General features: G+C 35.6%; 1 protein-coding gene across 16 annotated transcripts; it reads right to left on the minus strand.

Annotated features, from left to right (window-relative positions):
* Positions 1–505: 505 nt before the first annotated feature.
* LOC127938536 (beta-taxilin-like) lies at positions 506–18,533 on the minus strand. 16 transcript variants are annotated; one of them, XM_052535213.1, is made up of 12 exons: positions 18,366–18,533; positions 16,284–16,569; positions 14,362–14,453; positions 13,669–13,839; positions 8,267–8,461; positions 6,623–6,742; positions 5,791–5,865; positions 3,905–3,997; positions 2,783–2,878; positions 1,809–2,694; positions 1,539–1,598; positions 506–1,439 (listed from the first exon to the last, which is right to left on the minus strand). In XM_052535213.1, exons 2-12 carry the CDS (start codon positions 16,564–16,566, stop codon positions 982–984), a joined length of 2,529 nt encoding a protein of 842 aa, XP_052391173.1. In that variant the 5' UTR covers positions 16,567–16,569; positions 18,366–18,533; the 3' UTR covers positions 506–981. The 16 variants fall into 16 exon arrangements, with proteins under 16 accessions (XP_052391173.1, XP_052391174.1, XP_052391175.1 ...); XM_052535214.1 differs by having other exon boundaries at positions 1,539–1,589; positions 1,800–2,694; XM_052535215.1 differs by having other exon boundaries at positions 506–1,391; positions 1,491–1,589; positions 1,800–2,694.
* Between the last annotated feature and the right edge of the window lie 7,754 nt (positions 18,534–26,287).

Here is a 26,287-nt window from a genome sequence, read left to right on the forward strand (position 1 = left end):
ATAATAATATATATAAAATATTAATTATGACAAAAATCTAAACAAAACAAAATTGAGATATTTTGGTCAAAACCGATCGCTACGGATTTTATCAATTGCATTGCAATGTTCTAAAAACCAACCACCTAGCAACGTCCTGGCAGCTATTTTCTTGAAAATTATTATTTTGTAAATAGTATTTAGCTGTAATTTGCCTTGTTCACACAATGCTTTGAATTTAACTTAAAACTTTTACATCTAACTACACCAAGAAGTTCTCAACTTTTTAAAATGTTTTACTGGAATAAAACAGTTTTACGTAATTTCCCACGTGTGACAAACCTTTTCCATCTCCAGTTTGAAAGAGGTGTAAATTTCATAGCTTCACAAACACCTTAAGTAGCTTCATCCAGAACATTTGAAAACCAACTGTTTAGCTGCCTTTTTCACACAAATCTTCGCATTTAAATTGTATTAGTCATATAATCAAATGTCTTTGTGAAAGAGAACATTTACCATATACCTGTAAGATTGTCAAGAACAGACGTTTATTTGAAGGTTCTAAGAAAGTATTACAAGCGGAAAAAAGTATCACACCCATCTCTAAATATTCATCTTTATAGTAAACTTTCATAAAGGAACGTGTCCTATGACCAGTCTGTCATCATCTGTATTAACTTATAAGGCCAATTCAAACTGCACAGACAGACACAGACCAATGCAGACCGGTACAGTAGGCCTACGTCCCTTCTGACACTTTCCAAGACTCGATAAATGCAGATTCAACATTCTGTTGCCAAAAACAAGCACAGACCAACACCAACAGATGCTGACAGGCGTAACACACTGATCAGACAAAACCTTTCAAACGTGTCTGTTGTCTTTATTGGTAACTGTCAGTGCAGTGTGAATTAAACCTGTCTACAGCCAGACTTGTCTATCTACACAAACAAACTAATCTAGAGATGATTAATAAAAACTACTTTGGTAATACATTTCTGCTTAGCTTTTATTCGGACCCTTTGCAGAGCCTTTCTTCTTGGTTGAACTTTGTTTTTTAGGCTGGGCTTTGCCGGCCTTCGCTTTTGCCTCTTGGGATTTTGAGGCTTTAGGTTTTGTTGCCTGTGCTTTGGGTTCATCAGATGTAGCTGCGGCGTTCTCAACATGCTCCTCTTTGAAGGGCTCTTGTTTAGGCAGCTCTGGTTCAGGTAGCTCAGGTTTAACATCTTCTAGTTTGCACTCTTCTTTCATGACAGGTTTTGGCTGCTCCTGCTTGAGGGGCTCTTGTTTGGGTGGCTCTGGTTCTGGTTCAGGTAGCTCAGGTTTAACAGCTTCATCTTTGGACTCTTCTTTCGTGAAAGGCTTTGGCTTCTCCTCTTTGAAGGGCTCTTGTTTGGGCGACTCTGGTTCAGGTAGCTCAGGTTTAACAGCTTCATCTTTGCACTCTTCTTTCATGGCAGGTTTTTGCTGCCCCTGTTTTAAGGGCTCTTGTTTGGGCGACTCTGGTTCAGGTAGCTCAGGTTTAACAGCTTCATCTTTGGACTCTTCTTTCGTTACAGGTTTTGGCTGCTCCTGTTTGAGGGGCTCTTGTTTAGGCGACTCTGGTTCAGGTAACTCAGGTTTAACAGCTTCATCTTTGCACTCTTCTTTCATGGCAGGTTTTTGCTGCTCCTGTTTTAAGGGCTCTTGTTTGGGGGACTCTGGTTCAGGTAGCTCAGGTTTAACATCTTCAAGTTTGTACTCATCTTTCGTGACAGGTTTTGGGTGCTCCTGTTTGAGGGGCTCTGGTTTGGGCAGCTCTGGCTCTGGTTCTGGTTCAGGTAGCTCAGGTTTAACAGCTTCATCTTTGCACTCTTCTTTCGTGAAAGGTTTTTGCTGCTCCTGTTTGAGGGGCTCTTGTTTGGGTGACTCTGGTTCAAGTAGATCAGGTTTAACAGCTTCATCTTTGCACTCATCTTTCGTGACAGGTTTTGGCTGTTCCTGTTTGAGGGGCTCTTGTTTGCGCAGCTCTGGTTCAGGTAGCTCAGATATAACACTTTCAAGTTTACACTCTTCTTTCATGAAAGGCTTTGGCTGAGGGGATTTCTGTTCAACCGTCTTTTCTGATTTTGACGCCTCTTCCTGGCTGGGTTCCTCTTTGACTGAATCTTGTATTCCTGTCTGTTGTTCAGTGATCTCTGGTTGTAGAGGCTCTTGAGAAAGTTTGGATTCTGTCTCAGGTTTGGTGGGTTCAGGATTTGAGGGTACTAATGACTTCTCTTCGTTTACACTAACAACCTCTGCTTTGTTTTCTTCTGTGGTACAGGATTCATCTTGTATTGATTCTTGTTCAGTAGACTCATGTTTGGTAGCCTCAGGAATTGCCGGAATCTTTTGTGCCGTCTCCTCTTCCCCACTATCAGATTCTCCAGCATCATCTGTTATGGAACTTACCAAGGAAGCTGCAAACTCCTGCAGACGAATCTGCTCTTCTCGCAGCCTCTTCATCTCTGTGGTCAACATGGGGTTGGGAGCTAACTTGGGAAGTTGGACAAGCTCTGGAAGCTCATCTACTTGTGGCAAATCCACTGCAGCTGCTAGAACCTTTTCTGAGGACCGTATTTCTTTAATCTTGCTATATAAACTTTTTCTTTCATCCTGCAGTGCTCGGCACAGAGTCTCCAGACGGTCGATTTTCAAAGTGAAGAGTTCAAACTCTTTGGCCTTTTCTGATCTCTGTTGGAGTAGAGTTAAACAGTAAATAAGTGAAACGCTAATGATAATCAAATACTGACAAGTCATTTACATCATTACATTACATTACCTCATCAATCATTTCAACAAGAGCTTTATTGCAGCTTTCAAACCGTGTCTTCCATATGTCCGACTCCTTTTCCAGCTTTTTCATCTTCTTTGTCATCTGTTCAAATAAAAATGTGATCAGCATAAGACTTATATGCTTTAAAATAGACAAAGGCATTTTAAATTGTTCACTTCAAAAAAAAAAAAAAAGGGGGAAAAAATCCTATACTTAAAGGTATCGGTTGTAGGACCTGCCACGAGAGGGCGCACTATCAAAACAATAACAATCGCGTGGTTTGATGACGCTAAGAAAGAGCGTGGAATGATAGGATTTGTTGTCTTCTACTCAATCGCTGATGGCCATCAATCAGACGAAAAGATAAATCATGGACTTAATGCAAGTTCAACGATTTGCGTGAGTAGATTATATACAAAGTCAATGCAAAGACGCGATCAGACTATAGATCAGACGAGTCCTCGCGCGGGTCTAGAGACGCGATGCCCCGTGATTGGCACCCCATAATTCTAATCTTGTTGATTGTTATAATAGCATACGTTTTCTGTAAAGATACGAATCAAAACAACTCACCTGTCGAGTTAAACACAAGCGAGATCGACATCTCTTTCTAGTTGAAGTTTGTCGCGAAGCTACTTCCGCAATGTCCACGACACTGTTGTCATGTGGTTTCTATGTCAGTAAAGGCGGTAACAATGGGGAACTAACGTCATTGACAGGCGACTGCACTGCCCCGTGACACTGTTTAGAATGGGGATTTTCTCATGATTTACAAGTAGTTGAAAACATTAGAGCTATTGTCAGTAATCAGCCGGACAAAATATATAACTCTAGCCTAGTGGTTTTTGGATATTACTGCAAAAAACTTTCAAATTGTACCTTTAACAAAAGTATTTTGTCTTATTTTACAGTTAAACAGAGATTAAGACTTGTTTTCAGAGATTGTAGCATTAATACAAGTGTATCTTGCTGCATCATCAAGCAGAGTTAAAATAAAGTGAAAGTAAGTAAATTAAAGCAAGTAAATTTATCATTTAGATATTTTCACTGAAATACAAGTATAAACGAATCATTCCTACTTTTTTCCTATCAACTTTTGACTCTAAAAGTGTGCATAACACAACAAACCTTGTCCATCTCCTGTTTGAAAGTGATGTAAATTTCGTTGCTTTTTGCTAGTGTGTTCTGGAACTCATCAAACTTCTGGGAGTACAACGCCAGCTGAAAGAAGAAAATTAGTGTTAGCATCCTTCACAAAATCACTGTAAATCAATACCTTGGAGTACAGTAAGAGAAACACACACAATGACAATGACATTTCGTACTTATCAGCTTGGCCTTCCGTTTACATTTTTCATATATTGTTTTTCATATATCATATATATCATGTATCATATATTTCATATATAATATATCTTATTTTGGAAAAAGCAAAAAAAAAAAAAAAGTTGTTCTTTCCTATGAATGTATGTATTTATTCCCTTATGAATAAACGTAAGCACGAATACATTAATGAATGGATAAATAAATATTACTTTTATTAATTCATACATCCATTAATTTACTTATTCATTCTTCTGTTTACATTATGGACCTGATGGAAAGATGAAAGAGTTAATCGCTGATATTGCAGCTGCACAATCCATCTGCAATTAGTCAAGGCAAATGTTCCAGTCAAAAAACACAAAGCTTTAAATAAATGAACACTTTCTGCAATGACTCAGTATGTAATGTGAAAGGCATCACTTATTATTTATGATAGCAGCAATGAAACGCATCCAGGTCGTATTTACTGTTGAGCACTTGTGATGCTTGTGAACTATAATAATACACTGAAATGATATATCTCCGTCTGTGTTGCCATAATAGAGCCGTGAAAGACAGGAGGCCTTCATACAGCTATCAACATAACTCAAATTCATAACTTTGGTGATTCAGAGACAGTGAGATTGCATTCATTTCCTTAACCTGCTAACAGTCACCCCGTCCCGTATACGGGACACCTACGTTGACTATACTATATTACAATCAAATCTAATCTAATCTTGACCAACTATATATCGTTGGAAAGGTCTAAGACTCCCAAAAATATATTTTACCAATATTTTTTGTAAAAAATTATGTAGGAAAAGTAATAGATTCATTTATGACAAGAGTGCACCCTCAGAAATCTACATTACAAAAGGAGTTTTGACCTTTTTTTTAAAAATAAGACTTCCTCGTTGCCTTTTTCCTCTATAACATTTTAGAAATCATCAGAAGTTATATATCACTTGAAAACATAAAATCTCAAAATTCATCCTTCAAAACCCATTTTAAAATCAGACATTGTATTACCATGTAAATGGTACATCAAAATCATGTCACAAAATGTTTTCAGTCATGAATTAAAAAAATGTGGGTTTGTATCATGCACATTCAAGTCTATCTTCAAAAACGTGAGTGACAGTTATCAGGTTAAAGAATTAACCAGTATCTACATGATTTCTCTGCTCTAAGACCAAATAATATTTCTCGATATGCACCAGTTTTATGATGTTTTGTGCCCTTTTGGTTGCTGGAAAACCTCAGACTTTATTTATTGTAAACGATTTCTCCTTTTGTGTTCCACTGAAGAAAAAAAGTCATACATCTTTAGGACGACATGAGGGTGACTAAATGAATTGAACAGAAAAATGAACAGAGTTTTCATTTTTGGATAAACTATCTCTTGAGGCACTTAAAAAAGTACTTTATTATGGTCTACACAGGAATGTGAAGCTCTCATTATATCTATACCGGTATATATTTTTTATAAACATCCGTCTATAATTTATCTATATCCATCTCAACTGAAATGAATCCAGACAGAGCATTAAGTGCTCCTAATGGCTATGAATCACCATTATAAATGAATTGCCTTTTAAAGATTGATTGGTTTATGTGGTTTGTCACACAGCTCAGTGAGAGAAACACCACAGCTAGAGAGGAGAGAGTGTTGGATTGTGGGTAATGCCACAGCGATAGATATTCACCTGGGCCTGCATGACAGTGTGCTGCTCTTTCAGCTCTTTAGCCTGTAGTTTCCACTCTGCAGCCTGAGTGAGTAACTGGTTAAACACAAGACACACACACAAACAGGTGAGAGAGGCCGAGAACTTGGCATTACCTGTTTCTTCATCTGTAACTCCTGCTCCTTCATAGCGCAGCATTTCTTTGTTTTTTCAATAGCCTCTTTAAGCAACTAACAACATAAATGGTGAGATGTTAACATGTGCCAGTTCTTGAGGTTCACTGAAACGTTTTTATAAACAGGGTCTAAAATTAACTTTTTGCCTCGTGTGAGAAAATGTAATTTATTGTTAGAGGCTATATAATATTTATACTTCTTTCTTTTTATTATTATATGGATATTTTGTCACTTGAGATGAGCAAGTGACTTTATATCATAAAAGTATTGTAATTTTGTTCTTTGCATTCTTGTTTCAGTACCTTTATGTGAGGTTTATTTTACATATGTTTTCCTACATGGAATTATAGAGACCAAACGAAGATCCAAGAAACATTTTTTTATGGGAAATTTTCCACTGAGAAGACTTGCAATTCACTCACCAGATGTTTTCTTTAGCTGACAGCGTTATTTGAATGCATTCATCATGAAAGGTCACATTATCATTCATACATATCAGTTTAATATATTATGTTGCAGTTCCTTTTACAAGCTAGTTTTTAATTGCATTTTGGCACTTCGTTTTAGACCCTGCTTGTAAAGAAAATCATTGTAAGCACATGCAAATGAATTTGCCTGCCCTTCGTTTTGCTTGAGGCAAATCTGAAGAGCCAGGATAGGAGATCTGTGTGTCTTACATATTCCTTCTCCCTTTTGTGCTTCTCTTCAGCTTGACTGAGGAGCATGTTGGCTTCTTCCAGCTTGGCATCAGACAGTTTCTGCTGTAGATCTCTGTGTTTGAAGATCTTCTCTAAAGTCTGCATAAAAATACAGAATATTAATTTAGACGCAATGGGGTCATAGCTGATTTAATCTAATTCCATTCCATTGTCCAAACCACTTGTCCTAGTTAGGGTCGCAGGGATGCCGGATTTTATTTCCTTTTATTTTTGTAGTTTCCCTTTCCAGCTCTTGTAATTTCTAGGAACAACATTTAAGGCAGTGCATTTCAACATTGAGATTTTGGGTTTGCCTCTATCCTGATACACCACACAGTGTGATGATTAACAAGCAGAACTGGTTCCAGGATCAACATCATTTCTTGTTCTTGGAACAGCTTTCGTATCAATTCTTTTACACCTAAAATCAGGGTGGTGATTGGTCAATAGGGATGTTGTTCCAGGAACATGTTCTAGTATAAATAACATTAAGCACCCGCTCATATGATGTGTGTCTCTATCGCAGCCAGCAGAGGGCAGCAGAGACACGCTGCACAATTTATTCGAGTTAGTTCAATTCTCGGTGTCGAATTTAGCCCACAACACAGCTGTGTGCGAGCAGCCTCTGTGGTACCCATCAGCATGACAGATTGAGTTTAACTTCCCCACATATCAGGCTTGTCATTCCATCGGTCGATCCTCATGTGATTAGATACAGAATACTGAGTGTTTTACAAGGTGCTATATTCACTGTCAAACCAGGCGTGAATCCCTGAGTCAAAGTAAAAAAATACCAGTATCTACTGTGTGCATATAGCAGGATTAGAAAGTGTGAGTGTGTAGTTTCCTCCACCTAGTGTTGTGAAATTACAGCTCTGACAGGCTCCAGCTCTAAAACACGCATATGTTTTTTTATGCACAGTGACTGTAAAAATTGCTCATGTAAATTATGAATAATTTTGTAAAGTTTTTGAAAATCTCTTAGGCTCTCTAAGGCTGCACTTGAACAAAAATACTCAAATAGAAAAAAAATGTAATAATATTTTACAAAATTACAGTTTTTACTGTATTTTTGATCAAATAAATGGCAGCCTCGGTGAGCATAAGAGGCTTCATATGACATAAAGAAAGTAATTGTTCTGAATTTTTTTGACTGTAATGTAATTGCAGAGTTTGAAGTAAGTTCGGAACCCCAGTAATGACTCATTCAGCTTTTCAGATGGACCAGAACAAAAAATCAAATCGTATCACACACTTACTCTAATCTCAACTGTGCCTCGGGGTGCAGCTTTAAATGGATTTGTGACTGAATCGCTTTGACAGATGTGTTAGATATTGGGGTGTTTGAAAAATACTCAATTAATTTTGCTGGCTTTCGTTGCACAGGTCTTCAATCTGCTTCACACCGTAAGCACATATTTATTTTAGGGCCCATATTAACAGGTACAGTCTTCACACTGCCCACATAGACAGCACAGTGCTGTGTAGCTGAAAATAGAGTTTTGTTATGCAGCAGAGGGACTGTGAAAGGTGGGCCTGCTGTATCTCTGCTTATGTGTGGATTTAATGCATTTCAAATGGTATGTGTACAGATATGTCTTGTGTGTTGTTTTCGGTCTGTACCTGTTCTCTCCGCTCATACTGCTCTATGATGGTCTTGAGTTTGCTGGCCAGCTCACTGTTCTCTTGGCACAGCTTGTTGTTGCGGTTACTGTGCTGCTCGATCTGATTCTGAATGTCCACCAGCGTGCTCTGGAAATGATCGGTGATCTCCTTCCGCTTCATTTCATCCTCCCGCAGCCTTTGCAGACTCTCCTCCTGCAGGGAAAAAGAGAGAAGGAAATGAGTGGGAAATCTGGGAATGTGCAGCCTTAAGTAATGAAAGCAATCTAGATCTAGTATTAGGTCAGGGTGTGAGACTAGACGGTAAGTCAAATAATGTATTGTATTTGATAGCATTCTGTATAGAAGAAACTATATATTAAATGTTTGAGGAATAAAATGGCCAACTCTTACTTCAGCTTATTTCATAGTTTGGATTTTATATATTCTAAATACAGACAGTTATATACAATTTTGAATTTGACATCTGGATTGATCACAAGTGATATGCAGCATGATTTGTTTTTGGTTGTTGCTTCATTTGTAACTACATATTTCATCCCAGTCATGCTAACACTAAATGTCACTATTTAAATAAAATATTTGTTAATTAAAATAAATCTCAAATAATATAAATATTAGATGAAAAGCCTAAACTTAAAATCACTTAAACGAAAATGAGAAATGTTGCATCGTCAACTAACTAAAATAAGTTTTAGTACTAAAATAAACTAATATAAAATGCATAAAAAAATAACATAAAAATAAAAAATACAATTATATATATATATATATATATATATATATATATATATATATATATATATATATATATATATATATATATATATATATATATATTTATAGTGGTGGAAATTACTATTAAAAATAATCTTAATATGTTACAAATGAATAAAAAAATTACAATATAATTTCTTATTGTGTGAAAATTATTGTAAAATGCACAATGGTTTGTTTTTTGACTTATTTTAGATTATCATGATTCTAAAACATATATGATATATTAAATATAATATTATAAAATGCTCATGATGGACTTTTGTATTTTCGTATTAACACAGATTGGAAGTCTGTGTCTGGTATAAACTATATAAAAAAGATATATTTAAAAGATAAAATATATAAAAAGGCATTTGAGAAGTAAAACAGTTTACAAAAGAGTTGTAACCTTTATTTAAAAAAAAGAAAAGAAACATAAACATTATTATTTTTAATAAAAGTAGTATGTCACAAAAGTAATAATGGACAACCTTTTGGAAGGGGCTTTTATTGTGAATAGTGAAATAGAGAGGGAATGGACATGTTATAGGCCAGACTTGAACCTGAGTGGCCCACATGAGCACCATAGTGCTAACCGTTACTTTAACTGCACTATTTTTCTACCTTACAAGGTCTGGAAGTGGTGAAGGCTAGCTAATGATCATATTAATCAAATGATGCAAATGACATATTAAGCTACATGAGATCTATGTGGCACTATCCTTTTTTAGTATCTGGGATTGGACGTGTGAATATTAAACAGGCCTGCCATCCAATGTGTGCGCTTTTGTAAACATCAGCTCCTGTTTCAGAAGCACCAGCTTCCTGACTCAGCGATTCGTAAGGAATCCACACATGGAGTGTTCCTCTCCAGGGCTGAATCTGTTTGCCTGCCTGTGTTTACACATGACATGAGTCTCAAGCTTCCACCTGGGAAAGCTGAAGCTGTATTACTACACAAGCTCATCAGGGAGGTGAATCGCTCACATAACCGCGAAGGAAATGACCCCAGATTAAATCTAATTTATGGTCCTCATAGCTGAGAGTCGCACCTACACACAGGGCTTAGATGTTCTGCTATGACCCACTCATTAATGGCTTCCATAATACTTGAATAAAATTGACTGGGGAGTGAACAAGGTCAAAGCCAGCCTCTAGGGAAGGATAGCATCAGCTTCCAAAGGCATGCAGAGTTTATATTAGAGCAAGAGTTTAATATCTTCAATGCCCGGAGGAGAAAAAACAATGCAAACGTGATTAGAAAGCTCCTCTGAGTCACCTTACAGACCACAAAAACTGAAAAAAGTTTGTGTGTGTGGATGCTGGGACAGAAACCACTACCTTTTCTCACAAAGTCCTCCATGCACCTGTTCGTTGAGCAGTACAAATGTACTGAAATCAGTTGCTGAACTGCAAACAGAAAATGGCTCCAGGTGCTTTGCGCAAGATTCATAACATCTTTCATATTATGTACACGTTCACCAAATGGAGGTAATATTGTTTCTTGGAAGGCAATATAATTGTTTGGCAGAGTGAAAGAAATGAGTGGACTGCTATATCCGACAACTGGAAACATTTCAAGTGCTGAATAACAGTTTTGTAAAATGACAAATATGGCATCTCAGTTGAGAGAGGCATTCACAAATTAGGTTGCAATTTTTAATATTCAGAACTGTTTACATGAATCAAAAACATACAGTGCGACCAGTTAAGTCTGATTCCCCACCTCTTATGAACTGGATCTTTTAAAGAATTAAAAAAATCTAGATTCCCTTGTTAATGACTCTTATGAGTCTGTTCTTTTTATTGAATCGTGTGAATGCTAAACATAGTGATGGGAGAAACAAAGCTTTTTGAAACCCTGAATTATTTGTCTTTGCAAAACGATTCACTGTTTGGATGCTCTCAAACACCACAGGATGGTGGCACCTGCAGGTCAAAAACTTGTAATTGCAATGTATAATAACACCTTTTACAAATCACTTTGTTTTCAGGAAGAGTACCTAAATATAACCAAATAATTAAACATTATTAAATATGATGTTCTGTCAAATTTGTGTTTTTTATTTATTAATGTGTAATGCATGTGTGTTAAAGTTTGGCAAACTAGGTACCAATTAAATTTTATTCTCCCGTTTGTATTACACATGCATATTAAAATTCATTACATTTATTAAAAATGAACCTACATTATAAAACTTACCCAGAATCTTTTAAAACTAACCCTCATTTTTCGGTTCACACTCGAACCATAGGAATTTCAAAATGTTTTGAAACCAAGGCTTGAAGTTGGGGTAGATTTTTTTATATAACCTTATAATTTGTAATGAGAGTGGTAAAACTGTAAAAATATAAGGTATTTAAAAATAAACAAAACATTACCTGTATGATGTAATATGTAAATATAAGTAATTTTCGAATGCAAACTTGATCATTTTGTGTTCTTGTTTTTGCAATATTTGATATAAGAAAACATAATAGTAATGGCACTTTTTTGTGGTATACACAATAAAATTTGTTGTTTTCAGCCGGTCACATGGTCTCTTGTGATCTCAACTGCTCATTGTAAAATAAAACAGCTTGTAAGTGTAAATCTAATTGCAATATTAATTTCTTTAGGTGTAAAGCGTTGCACTGTTAAATCCATGCAGAATTTAGCAGATTTCACCTTAAAATTAGCACAGAAAATATAAAAAACTGGGATGTAGATGTATTCACTGTAGCACCAACAGAACTAAAGAACAGGAGGCCATGGCCTCTGCAGTGATTTGAGCCAATGAGACATTGTCTTTGACGTTTGATTTATAAAAGAAGGGCAAATGCCACTGAAGCTCAGTAATGTGATCCCTCTTGTCATAGTAATCTGTCAGCAGCACTTTGAGTCTGTAAAGCTAGTGTCTCATCGAGGCAGAGACACAGAGTGCACTAACATCCCACTGGGCTCTAAGACGCTGTCTTCTCAGAAGAAAGTTGAGTCGACTCAATCTCAGCAATCAAAACACTGACATGGGTAACAGGATAATAATAGGAAAACATATCAGGTGCTCAACACTCTCCCATGTCGAACAAGTTGAGGTCTGCTATTGTGGTCTTACTGTATTTATTTCAGGTAAATGTGTATATATATATACACACACACATACACACACACATACACACATACACACACACATATATATATATATATATATACAAATTTACACAACAGAGCCTATATATATATATATATATATATATATATATATATATATATATATATATATATATATATATATATATATATATATATATATATATATATATATATATATATATATATATATATATATATATATATATATGTGTGTGTGTATATATATATATATATATATATATATATATATATATATATATATATATATATATATATATATATATATATATATATATATATATATATATATATATATATATATATATATATATATATAGGCTCTGTTGTGTAAATTTCCAAGTGTATTTGCATCAGCTTCCTCCTCTGTATCACAACCTGTAAGTGTTATTAATAATTGTTGCTTTTATGTTTTATGTAGCATGCTTAATAATTGTTTGGTTTGTTGTGTAAGCACCGTTTAGCTTCTAGGTCTTCAATGACAATTGTATTGAGATATGTGAATTGTTTGTTGTTGTTTTCGGAGTTTTCTTTAAGAATAGAGTCATACCTCGTAGTAACATAACGTTACTGCATTTATTTTTGGTAAAAACGTTATGTTTATGCATCGAGTTAACGCAAACAAAGACTGATTGTGCTTTTACAATATGAACTCTGGTCTATACTCGGTAACGTCACGTAAAGGCGGGGTTTTGAAAAGTGAATCACTAAACGAATCATTTGAGAATCGCTATCAAAACAGGTAAAAAGAAATGCATATTATAAGAAAACTAAAGTCTTTTTTGTCATAGCATGCTTGCAAAACTGTTGTTGGGGACTTCTAAAACAATATTTGGAACATTTTAAATGCCATAATAGGTGCTCTTTAAAGTAGTGATAGGAAGTTTGGAAACGCGCTCTGTAGAGCAGTTTGTCCGTTTATAGGCTATTGTAGAAACATAGTGCGACTTACATGTAAGAGGACCCGCAGTGTATTTATATAGAAATAGCTAAACTAATGTAATAAACACAACATAGTTTTGTATACATATATTATATTGCATTTCTGTAAATAGAGCGTTGTAAATATTACACATTGCACTTTTAATTTGACTGAAATACAGTCAAATAATACAACTGTGAAATATTATTACAATTTTAATATATGTAATTTTTATAAATATCTTTTACTCCAGGTTTAAGTGTCACTGAAGTGTGCTTATATGGTGCTCATAAAATATTTTTTATTATTTTCAATGTTGAAATCATAATATTTTTGTGGAAGCCATTATACTTTTTTGATGAATAGAAATGTAAAAAGAACAGCTGGCTCCTAACTGACCCCAAACATTTGAACGGCATAAGAAAATAGGCATAACTATTTTAAAAACAGAATTCAGACAAAATAAATAAAGTATATATTTTTTCATAAATACATGAAAATAAACCTACCAAGATACAGTTGCTGGATGTTTCTAAATTCTCTCAAACTGTCAGTAGATCATGTTCTCACCTTCAGTGTCCTGTTATGTCTCTGAAGCTCTCTGCAGAGCATCTCCAGCTTGCTGCGGGCCAGAATGGCACGACTGTGCTCGAACTGAAGCTGATCTCTCTGCTTGACCAGAAGACCCTGTCTCTGCTGAAGCTGCTCCAGCTGTTTCTTCTCAGTCCTGTGTTCCTCCACCTGCCCCATATGCACAAAACACACAAAGGTGTGATCCACACCTGATCTTATACACCTCTGACTGCTCTAAAGCTGCTTTAGATAATGTCTGCCTGGTTGTCCTCAAGAGGATTTAGGAATGACGGGATACAGACTTTCCCAGTTTTCAAGGCCCTTGGATTATTTCTGAGAATAAGATTTGGTTTTGTCAAAACTGGGAGAATTCCGTCATTTTTAAGCTTTTTTCTGTGTGTCCCTGTCATTATCTCTGTGTTCTCATATTGAAGAGATTGTTGTGACTTTCTTGTGTGGCATATGGCCTTAAGTTCAGACTTGCATATTCAGCCCAGGGCGTTGAATATTTAAGTCATTGCAGTATCAGTGAAACCACTCTTTACATCACACCAGGCATTAGTTTATTTTCTCTCAGTGTCAATCCAGTTTGTTCTGTTTGTTTCCTCTTAACTGTCCTCCATGCATCGTTGTTGCCGATAGTGAAAACTGCTCAGGGAGCGGCATTCTTTCATGGGTCTGGATACTCACCAGCTCAGTGTATTTCTTCAACACCATTTCCACTTTCTCTTCTGGAGAGCCGAGCTTGTTCAGGCTTTGCAATAAGGATGCGGCTTCTTTACCTACGAGACAAGCGTTTTCCGTTCAGATCAGAGAACGAGAAGATAAAGAAGATGAGCAGAAGCCCACAAGGGAGAGTTCTGCACGCAAGCTTTAAAGTAAATCAATGGAAGGAGTGGTGAAATCACAGCATGATAGTGTTTATTACGATAAAATGGTTGAGAGAAGCAAATAAAGCACAAGACACTTACTCAGTCTTAAGGGGATAGTTCATCCAAAAATTAAAACGCTGTCATTATTTATCCTTCCAAGCCTTATTGGTTGTCTTTTATTTTATATAAATCTCCAAAAAACTATTATAAAAAACAAGCAGAAAAAGCACTGTAGAAGTAGTTCATAACATTTCTGTGCTATATTCCAAGTCTTCAGAAGACTTAAGACAGCTTTTGTAAGGAACAAACTGAAAAGTAATGTTTTATTCATTATTTAGCTCACAAATCAGACTCGTCCAGTTTTTCAGTTCAACTCATTGACTCATTGCTGTGTCTACCAGCCCAATTTATCTGTAATTATTCTTACACGAGGCTATTTATAAGACCTCAGAAGCCTTGAACTGAAGTGCATGAGTATAGAGCACTTTTCTGATGTTTTATAATACATTTATGGTACTTTTTTGTTGTAAAAACTAGGGGTGCACAATAAATATCGGCCGATAATAAATGCACATCTCGTCAGCTGGTAATGACTGTGGATTTGCGTAGCTTGTCAGTTAACAATGGCCCTGTGTAGTAACAGCTGCTCTATGTGAAATCACGCACCTGATGGAATTTACCGCTGATTAGAAAACCGGCTTTACTGACGAAATGTGCATTAATTATCGGCCGATATTTATCTTGCACCCCTAGTAAAAAACTTTAATACCCCTGTAACTAAACTGAATTGAGTGACCAATTCATATCTTCTCTTTTTGTGTTCCACAAAGTAAAGTCATACAGGTTTGCAAGTGTGTCAGAAAACTAAGTCAAGCACTATAGCTGTCTGCATTTTGATGGTGAAGTGTGCTTTAGAGTATTCTTTTCTTTAGAATGGACATTTTCCAGACAGTTGATTACTACGCTCATGGCACTCGACCATCCTGCTGATAGAAAAACCCAATCACTGTTTATGGCTCCATCTGTGCGATTGAGAGGTGCTGCATATGACATTATTTTTCAAACATAAAACAGTAATCAGTTTTCTCACTGAAATCTCTGCTCTGTGGGTCATTTAAGATAATGGATGTCATTCATGTCACTCAGTCTTACATTACTGTTCAAGTGTTTGAGGTAAGTAAGATTTTTTCTCAAACTATTTTATGACACATTAAAACGGATCAAATATGACGTTACAACAAAATCTATTTCAAATTATTAATTTTGGACTTTCTATTTATCAGTGAATCCTATAAATGATGTATACATTGTTATATATAACAAAATATTAAGCACTGCTGCTTTCAACACTGATAATAATTAATAAATAAAAAAGTGCTCCAAATGAACATATTAGAATGATTTCTAAAGGTTCATATGACAATGAAGACCATCACTGGAATTCTTTTTGAAATAAATTAAAATAGAAGACTTTTATGATGTATTTTTGATTAACTTGATATGGCACATTGTAACTTATTATTTATGTGGTTTCCAAACTTAAAATGGCACCTATTTCAAAGAATGGCCCATGTAATTTCTTAACCAATTATTGAGTGATTTGGCAATACTAGGGGACCTTTTATGATGTTGAGCAAAATGAAAATTCTCTTTGTGAGGCTTAGTTTTTTAGTTAGTCTGTTTGATCTCAAGATGTTTTCTCTGTTTATCAAATGAACAAAAGAAAGGCAGATCGCTCACCCAGGCCCTTGAGGAGTTTCTTATCAGCCTTTTGCTCCTTCTCTGGACTGGCACCAGCTTCTTGTGGGTCAGCTTCTTCGTCAGCCTTTGCCTCCTCTTCCTTTTTCTCCTCAGACTCCAGGATGGAGATCTGCTCCTGCATCAGGCTCGATGCCACTCCATACGTGTTGATTATATCCTCTAGCTGCCGGCTGAAGTCCTCCATGGGGTCCACTGGCTGCTCCTCAGGGTCATTGACTTGTTCATTGGTGTTCTCAGAGGTCTGGTCAATGCCCTCCATCATATGCTGAAAAAACAAAACAAAACAAAAACAAGTTAAATATATCATAAAAGTACTTCATAAGAAAGCAGATTGATTAGCAGAGGTAGAACAGCCAATTGCTTGATTACACTCTTAGCTTGATGCTGAAATGAGATTGTTGAAATTAATTTGAAGTGCTTATGCATTACTTGTTGAGAGGTTTGATATGACTCCCTGAAATCACCAGCCACTAAAGTGAAGATGGATGGCTTTTGGCCGTTTTTGCATAAGGAATGTATGTTTGAAATGCATGAGGTTGTTTGTAAGAAATGGGACTTTAAATTTGGGGAAATTAAAGAAAATTTGATTAATGTGTTTGCCTTCGGCAGAAATGATGTGGATAATAGAGAAATGGCCTTGAAAAGCAAATAATTGGAGAAACTTAAAACTGAGAATTGGAAATAACTGAAGGGAAATGTGAAGTAATAGTCTATACAATAACGATGGCCAATTTAATAAGTTCTATTTATCTACCTGTCTTGTTTCGATTTTGACGTACTGATATGGTTGTGTAGTGATATTTTGTTAATATTTATAAATATGTTTATTTAATTCTGTTTAAATTCAACTGTTTTCTGGTTAATATATTTTATAAACGTAATTTAATCCTATAATGGCAAAGCTGAATTTTCAGTGTCACATGATCCTTTATAAACCATTCTAATATGTTGATTTACTACTAATGGACCATTTCTTATTATAATACATTTTCAATACAGTTTTGCTGCTTAATATTCTTTGTGGAACCTGATATATTTTTTCAAGATTCTTTCAAAACAAAATTAATGTAGTTATTAATTAATTGTTTTATTGACCCCAAACTTTTGAATGTATTTATACACACACATTGGGTTTCCATGTTTTATGGGGACATTACATAGTGGTTTTTATATTGTACAAACTGTATCTTCTTTTCCCTTTACCCTAACCCTAACCCAAACCTGCATTTTTAGATTTTCAGACAACTTAATTCTGCATGATTTATAAGCGGTTTTCCTCATGGGGACAAAAAAAAAATAATGTCCCCACAAGGTCAAAACTGACTGGTTTTACTATCCTTGTGGGGACAGAGTAGATACAGATCTACTTAGTGGCAGTTAGTTACATTCTTTAACATTTTTAGTCAGATCTGATCTCTAAGCTGCCTACATGTCTGGTGGACATTTGAAGAGAGACAACAAACAGCTTGTGACACAGAAGGCTAAAGGACAGGGTGCAGAGAAAATAGCACAAATCGCAGTGGCAGAGCCTCTAAATCTGATGTGTCACTGATAGCGCCAGGCCTGAAGCCCTTCAACTCTACAGAGCTGATTTCATGTGGAATGAACTCTGAGATTCCAGAGGTTGTTTATGTCCCAGCTCTGTTGCTTATCAGGTTAAAATTATATCCCCCATTCCAAACCCCGTGCATGTGCATGCACCTACCCCTCTTCGTTTAGCAACATGACACCTGTTGTGAAGCCACATGCTATTTTTGGACCCTCTAAATATGGACAAGCTATTTCTTATTCTAGCCACGTAGACTCTGATGTCAATGGAAGCAGTTTTATGCAAAGTGGAAAAAACTGTGACTATTTTAAACATTTGCATTTACATCTAAACAAAGCTAAGAGTGTAATACATTGGTGCTTTTTACTTATTCATAATAATGAAACCATGCTATAATTACTGAAACAAAACGTACGGTCAAATAAATCCAACCAAGTTTCTCAAAGACACAATGGGGACAATCAGCTCAACATCAACTAAAGTTAAATAAAATAGGACAGCTCAGGACTTACCTTACACGTGTCTGTTCGGGTTCAAATAGAAAAGGAGGACAATGAACCAGCCAGTCCACAGTTTTATCAGAGTGAAAAAGAGAGGTGAGGAGGCTCCAAAAGGACTTAAGACAACAGCTGACAGCATGAGCCCCTTAAAATAACCTCCACTGGAACACCAATGGAAGCGTTGTCCAAACACTCTGAATGAATCGGCCCGTCAAGATCTTTCTAGGCTTTTCAGGAAGACAGCTGAGGAGCTAATTTTGTAGTATCCTTTGAAAGGCTTCAGACTTGTTATTATAGATAGTTATCAGATATACTAATCCAAAATTCATTCTGATTTAGAACTGGAAGTTGGTTAGAAGTAAAATTATATGTTTTTTTATTTAATTTTTTTTTTTTTAAAGCTTGATAAATTAAATGATTGTCAGATTTTTTAAATGGAAGAGTTTATTAAACCTTTAGACAAAATCTACAAGAAAATCAAAAGTTTCCGTCTTTTTTTTTTGTATTAATGAGAATATATTGGGTGCATACTTAAAGAGGAAAAAAGTCTCAGATAGCTTGTAATATAATCTATGAGATATTTATAACAGTATAGCAGACTGCTTACACAAAATGCATGTTAAATATCAGCTGTCAGGAGGTTGGAGGTTACTCTCAGTCTGATGATGGAAGGCATTTAGTAGATTGTGTACAACAGGTTTTACATCAGTTTTGGTTATATTCATAACTTAGAACCCATAGAAATTTCCATATTAAATATAATACACTTTGCTTTATAGGGTTAACATGCAAATCTGAGCAGCGTTTACAGTTATTGACTTGTGTACTGAATGCCTAAGGACTAATTTCTTGTAACAATCTGGTTAATCCTGGGTTTTCACAGCCCCTGTTAGCATTTATTATCACATTTGTCCACCATAATTCCAGTCAATTGCACTCTAATCGCTTCAAATCATGCAAATGGAGAGTTGTGAAGTGATTAGCATCAGTGCAACTCACTCCATAACAGCGTTTTTGTCTGCACATTTCTAAATATTTAAAAATACTGGCATGCAACTGAAACACGGATACACTCTTAAAAATAAAGGTGCTTTACAATGACATACAAGTCAAACGACTTTGACTAAAAGGTTATTTTATGGCATAGCTTGAAGAACCTTTTGAAGCACCTTTATTTTTAAGAATGTACCCACCTATTCATCAAACAATATCATGGGGTCTTTAATGTATGGCCTATGTAGAGCATTTTTATGCACTGATATAAGCAAATTTGGGCATTAGAATCATTACTTTGCTATTTGCAATAGCGCTTACTAAAAGCACAAATGAATCTAAACTGTTGGAGGGTCATGTTAAGGATTTGTAAAGGGTGGTGGGCTATAGACTTTACTGCAGGTCATCTCTCTGATAATCCTCACCCTCTTTGGCTTTGAGGAGGGAATCTTTTTAATCACCAGATCGAAATGATTCTGACACTGGCTCCAGGCTTAATTATTTCCCTCAGCACCTGCATTTCAATTAATGATTGTAACGTCCTTGTTCTTTGAGAGTCTCGTGCTTGGGTGTTATGATATATGTCTCTTTAACCTTGAGTTGTATTTCGCCGCAACTGTCAGCATTTTAGAGAGCTGGAGAGACAAGGACTCGGCCAATGTTTCTGGGCTTGTACATTTTGCGTACATAGGCACAGATGAGCTGGTAAGAATGAACGATACTTCTCCGAACTGCTCATTTCCTGTTTTCCGTGGCAAAGGACTAGCTCTTTTGAAAAAGTGACAACAGAATCTTGCTCCATTTGTATTTATTTTTGGCTTGAGGGCTTGTCTAAATGAGCTGCTGAGTCATGCATTCAAATTAAGTAAGATGTACACGTCTCTCCCTTTTCTCCAGGTGCTGTCAAAAGAACTCTAATCCTTAGAATGTCAACATATCCTGCATATAATTTACTCCATCAGACATTGTATTTAATGGTTGATAATGAGAATTGCCATATTCAAAAATTTCTGCCATTTGTCATTTTTAGATCACAGATTTGTTGTTAAAGTTGATAGCAGATGGTAAAAAATTCAAATGAGATGGTTATTTGAATCATATTTACTTTTCTAAACTGTCACAAAATATCTAACTATCTTTTAAATAAAGAGGAATTTACTTGAGAAGGAAAACTTCATAGTATATTAAGACATATATAACAGCAACATCATAAAAAATGGCAAGAATACTCAATAATACACATATAAATGATATTGATTTAAATTAAAATGTCTTTTTTTTTTTTACATATTTATAAAAAAATATATCAGTTTTTTAAATACATACCGGAGAACTCTGATTATGCAAATTAATTGTGAATACACATTTTCAATGAAAAATGGAAGTGAAATACATTTCTCTGAGAAATGTGAATATCTTATTATAATTTTTTTAGCTTGTGTTTTATTCTCAGGGCAGAGATGGAGCAGCATTTGATGGGGCAATGTGTCACACATGCGTGTAGCTAACAGAGAGAATTTCTCCTCACGCTCTCAGGGAGACACAATCCAGCAGCTCTTCAGACATTGTATGTGACTGACTTGTTTGTCGGCTACAGTGTCTCCTTGCAATGCAGGCTGGAGGAGGTGTCTAGATTCACAGTTACAGAGACTAGAAAGCACAGGGGTGCTCAGCGCTGACTGTTATGAGCACAACCAACATTCCCGCAGTGAAGGCAATTATAACAATCAACATCCCTCTGCGTGACTTCATTGCAATTTGCACCCGTCCTGTAAGAGCAAAGGAATGCGGTAATGTACAAACAACAACAACAAAAAACCTGGATCTCGACATTTTACTTATAAACTGAAGTTTAATATTTTATGGAGACTTGGAGTTTCAGTCATAGGGCTATTTTATTTCAGTGTTAGGCTATCAGTTAGTTTGGATGATTGAAGTAGCATTTCAATAGTGTTTATATTAGTAGCAGTTCAACTGGACTGTATCGTTCGGTTACTCCAATAGGAGGCAACAAGAGACTGTTTTATGAGTGAGTTATTTTTAAAATCATTCTACTGATTCATTCAAAGATTGAAATTCTACTGTGTCTTTATTTTTTTGGGTAGGCTTTAGTTTCAATAGCTTAGCAGAGAAGACAAGGTAGTAGCCTTGTTTCAAAGATCATGTCTAATATGTAAGTTACTCAACTTTAATTTATTGTTTATTGAGCTGTTTTGTGAAAAAAAATCTGTCGTGATTGCGCTCGATCGTACAAAAACATTGATTCGTTTAAAAATGAAAGCTCTTTGTGAATAAGTCGAATCGTTAATAGTTTCCATAAATTTGCTTAAAGTCTGAGTAAAGTCAATTCTGAGAATTGTTTCTAAACACATTATACATGTTAGAAATGCATCGCTGAAACATGTTACAAAGACTGTGAACTATGTAGTACTTAATTGTTAAGTAAGATCATTAGACAGTTTTTCAGCATTTACGTGTTAAGGATATTTTGGGCACGGCAAAAATCATGATTCGATGACGTAGTGAAGCCACAGAGCATGGCCCCTCCCCTAACACTGTAATAAGAGGTGTGTTCAACTTGAAGTAGTGCTGCGCAGACTGATTGGTGTGTGTGTCATCAAAGTACAGTGAGACCCAGGTCCGTTGCTAGTGGGATGAAAGGTGGTGACGATCATAGGGGCTTCACGGCTAAGGGGGGGGGCCTCCTCCGTGATCTCAACCGACTGACTGAGGCCAGCCTAAAAGATGCTCAGGACAGCAGATGGGACACTGCTGCGCATCGTCACCAAAGCTTATCATTTGCACGTGTTTGTAAGCCTTACCAATTTAAACATTCAAAAGTGTCTAAAACATTCAAACACAAGATGCGAGAAAACTCAATTGAGTAATCGCGGGATGTGTGTCTCATGGACTGGTCTGAAGTGTAGGTGCTCATAAAATAAACAATGTAGTCGAGGATATCTGTAATGCCAAAGTGCGGCAGCAAGTAATCGTCGGTGATCCACTCTTTGTTGGGAATTTCATATGGATCCAAACCGTTAATAGTGTCGATTTTGTGCACATACCGGTCCCTGACATCCCTATTTTGTGTATCCCTTTAAATCCCACAACCTTTTCGTGATTTTACCATCCTTTCTCTTTCTCCCAACTCTGCTTCTTCTCGTTCGACTTGCTGTATGTTTACATTTCGCGAGGCTACCAGCAGGACCGCCACGTCCCAGAATGCAACTCGGCGCCCAAGCCCAATAGCGAGTTACTGTCATTGCTGTTAGTTACTACAGCCTACAGTTTTCTAGCTATGCCTATGTCACATAAATGCATAACACCTGGTTGCGATAATTTACAAAACAGCTCAGTCTCGTTTGATTAAATTTATTTGCATTTGAGAGTTGAGAGAGATGGCAGTTTTCCCGCGAGTGGGCGTGGTTTCAGCACCACCAGCGGACACGCCCCCTGCATTTGAGCGCAGAGAATACTGCTTAATTTTTTAAGATTTCGATACCTTATTTTCCTTTTTTTTTTTTTTTTACTTTGGCTGGGTGGTTAAAAACACATTTTTCTGTGGTGTGTCAAACACATTTAATATTGCTTTAACCGGACTTTATTTAAACTTTGAAAACCTTTTAGGAGAAAAACTTAAATGAAAAATTGTTGACATAACATCTTAAGCTAATTTTAATGACAATGACAAATCTCTGATGTTCAACTCTGGTTTGGTCACAAACTTTGAGGCAATGTGTGACTTCTCAACACTAGATGGAGACAGATGTGAGATTAATTGGGTTAAAATAGCCTCAATTTGCTCTCAATTTAATCCCAGTGCTGACCAAGAATATATTAATGAATAAATGAAATATCATAGAGATTTTTCTTTCATGTGTGATGTCAACTGGGTCTATTCCTCTTTCGCTTTTTTCTTCTTTTCTTGATCATTTCACTAAAAATCTTCCCTATTTTGCTGGCTCACAAGCACTATTTCCTTTAGGAAAGGCAAATGGGAAAATGAATTACTCTCCAACAAGAGTGCTTATTTAAGCAAGCAAAAAGGAGCAATTACACATCTCAGAGGAAGACATCAACAGCAGCAATGGCTATGTAACCTTATTAAATAAAAAATACCTCTTTAGCCCCTAAAATGGTGTGATCACAGACTGACTCATAGCAGTGTCGTGTTAATGGATATGTTGATGGGACCATGTAAGTGTCCAATGCTCTTTCATGCAGTGCAGTGACAGCATCTGCAGAGCATTAAGCTGTAAAAACATGATGTTGTGAAACTCACCTCTGAGCAGCAGGGCAGAACCTCCATTGACAGACTGTTATAATGGATCACACTTAGTATATTAAAAAATATCACAATCCAGATCAGTGTCATGTAGCGTTTGCCTGTTTACAGAATGTTCTACACACTGATTTAGTGTCATGACTGTATTAGTAGGATGATTGATATACCAAATAAAGATTTAAGTGATTATTTCACACCGGAAATAATATTTAAGAACATGATCAAGAGAAAAAGGTCAAAGTTTTGACAGGTTACTAACATGGTCTAGTTACTCCCTGCTGGTAGATGTTATAACTATACCATTTGGTTAATTGCCATTTAAAAAAAGCAATGTATTCTGATTAAAGTTTTTTTGGGCAATAAAATATATAACAATAACCAATTACTAAGTTTGCCATTATTTGATCCAAAACAAAAAACAACAAAACTGATGGTAAAACTGTGACTTGGTGCTCAAGAAACATCTATCAGTGTTGCAAACAGTTGCTTAATATTTTGATGGAAACTCTTGCATTTTTTGATGGAAAAAAAATTGAAAAGAACAGCATTTATTTTGTAACATTATAAATGTCTTTACTATCATTTCCGATCAAATTAATGCATTCTTGCTGAATAAAAGTATTTGTTTCTTTAAAAAAGGGAAAAGGTCTTGCTGAACCCAAAATTTTAAACGTGTAATTAATGAAATATTTTTTATAATAGGAGACTACCAATTATTTTTTCAAAAAATGTATATTTTTAAATCATGTATTTTCATGTAAATGCAGCCTTTCGCATTTCAAGCCCTTAGTGATACGACTGAGGCTGTGTGTGTTCCCATGTTACAGTGTAATTAGTCACATGACATTTACAGGCATTTTAGTCCCATGTGCAAAGATCTTCTTGAGCAAGGCAACTTCAGTACTATGACGTTTTACTCTCTTTAAAGGTTTAGTGTCTCTATCAGTGTGAAATATGAATATAATGGTTTAAATTCGTATGCTACAGATCATTGATAAAATGCAATCATTCATTAAATTTGTGAGCAGAGTATCTGACACAGTCAAATTATTGGATGGATTTCTTATTGAAGACATTTGGCATTGCACTGACATTCCTCCTTTTTTAATAGTGATGCATTTCCATAATTACCATTTTTATTTATCTCTGCCCTGTTCTGTAAATGTAATTTCTCTCATTGCCAATAAGATGGTTTTAATTCTCCTCTATTTCCATGAGTCTGTCTCTCTTTTTTTTTTTTTACTTAATTCTGAATTAGGTGACAGAATTTGAAGCTCTGCCAAAAATCTGAAGGACAGCAGACCTTGAGGAAGAGCGTGTGCCTGCATATTCTCTGCAATATTCATCAGGGAGTCTTTTGACATTTCCCTTTTATTAGTCTCAATTATTGATATAAGCGGTGTTTAAAATTCTTTTCAAATTAACTTGCTGTAATGGATACATAATGGAGCTCTGAATAATTGCCTTTGCAAGAACTAATGTATGAAGGAACTTGAGAAGTTAGCCATCAAGCACACACAGTTTGATTTCACAGGCTCTTTAACGGAAGGTCTGCTTCACATTTAACAGGTTAACAAGAGGTTGTTGATATCTGATATTAAAAATGGCATTGTGGAAACATCCATTATAAGTCAATATCACCACAGGGAAGCACTGAAACTAGAATTAAAAAGGCATATTTTGAACAAAACACTTCTCAACATAACTGTAATAATATATTTCTATTAAACTGTACTTAAAAATACCTATATATATATATATATATATATATATATATATATATATATATATATATATATATATATATATATATATATATATATTGGCCAGTAGAAAATGTACGTTCTTGCTCTTAAGGGGATAGTTTACTCCAAAAATATAAAAACATCATTTACTAAGCCTCGTGTCATTCCAAACCCATACGATTTTGGTTAAAACATCTTCAAACAAAAAATAAAATACTTTTAAAGAAACCTGACAGTTTTATGTTCCTCCACTGAATGTCCAGGTAACCAAAACTTAGAAGATACAAAAAGGTCATAAAGGAGGCGTAAAGTGAATCCATATAAATCAAGAAATTTATCACATTTTTGTTACATATAACTCCAGAAGAACATTTGAAATCATTGTTAAATACAGTTCTGGATGAGGATAAGCTCTTATTTCCCACGTCTGTATATCCTGAATTCCGAATTATGCTAATGCTCACTCTGTCAGCTCTTGATGGGTTTTTTTAGACTGCTCTTGGCACTAGTAAGCTGTCAACTCTGAGAAGCTTCAATTTCACTGCAGGACAAACTCTGCTGAATGCTACCTATTTGCATGATAATTATGCATGCAGTGAAACTGGACGCTTTATCCAGCACTTGGTCTTGCATTTTAATACACATCTACAGTGAGCCTTTTAAATGTGCACATTTTCTACCAGAACTAGAAATGGACAAGCTGGCCAAAGTGTCATATGACATGTCATATTACTTCATTTAAAAAGGGGACTATAAAAGGACATTCTTCGCCAAATAAAAGCTTAACTTAAATGAATAGCTTAAATGTAAATTAATTGTAGAATTAACAAATCAAATAAAACCAATTAGCTTGAAAACAATATTGTTGCAATGTATAAACAGATTTATAATGTTAAAACAAAAACACTGTA

This window comes from Carassius gibelio, chromosome A20 (genome assembly GCF_023724105.1).
Source record: "Carassius gibelio isolate Cgi1373 ecotype wild population from Czech Republic chromosome A20, carGib1.2-hapl.c, whole genome shotgun sequence".
NCBI classification, from domain to species: domain Eukaryota; kingdom Metazoa; phylum Chordata; class Actinopteri; order Cypriniformes; family Cyprinidae; genus Carassius; species Carassius gibelio.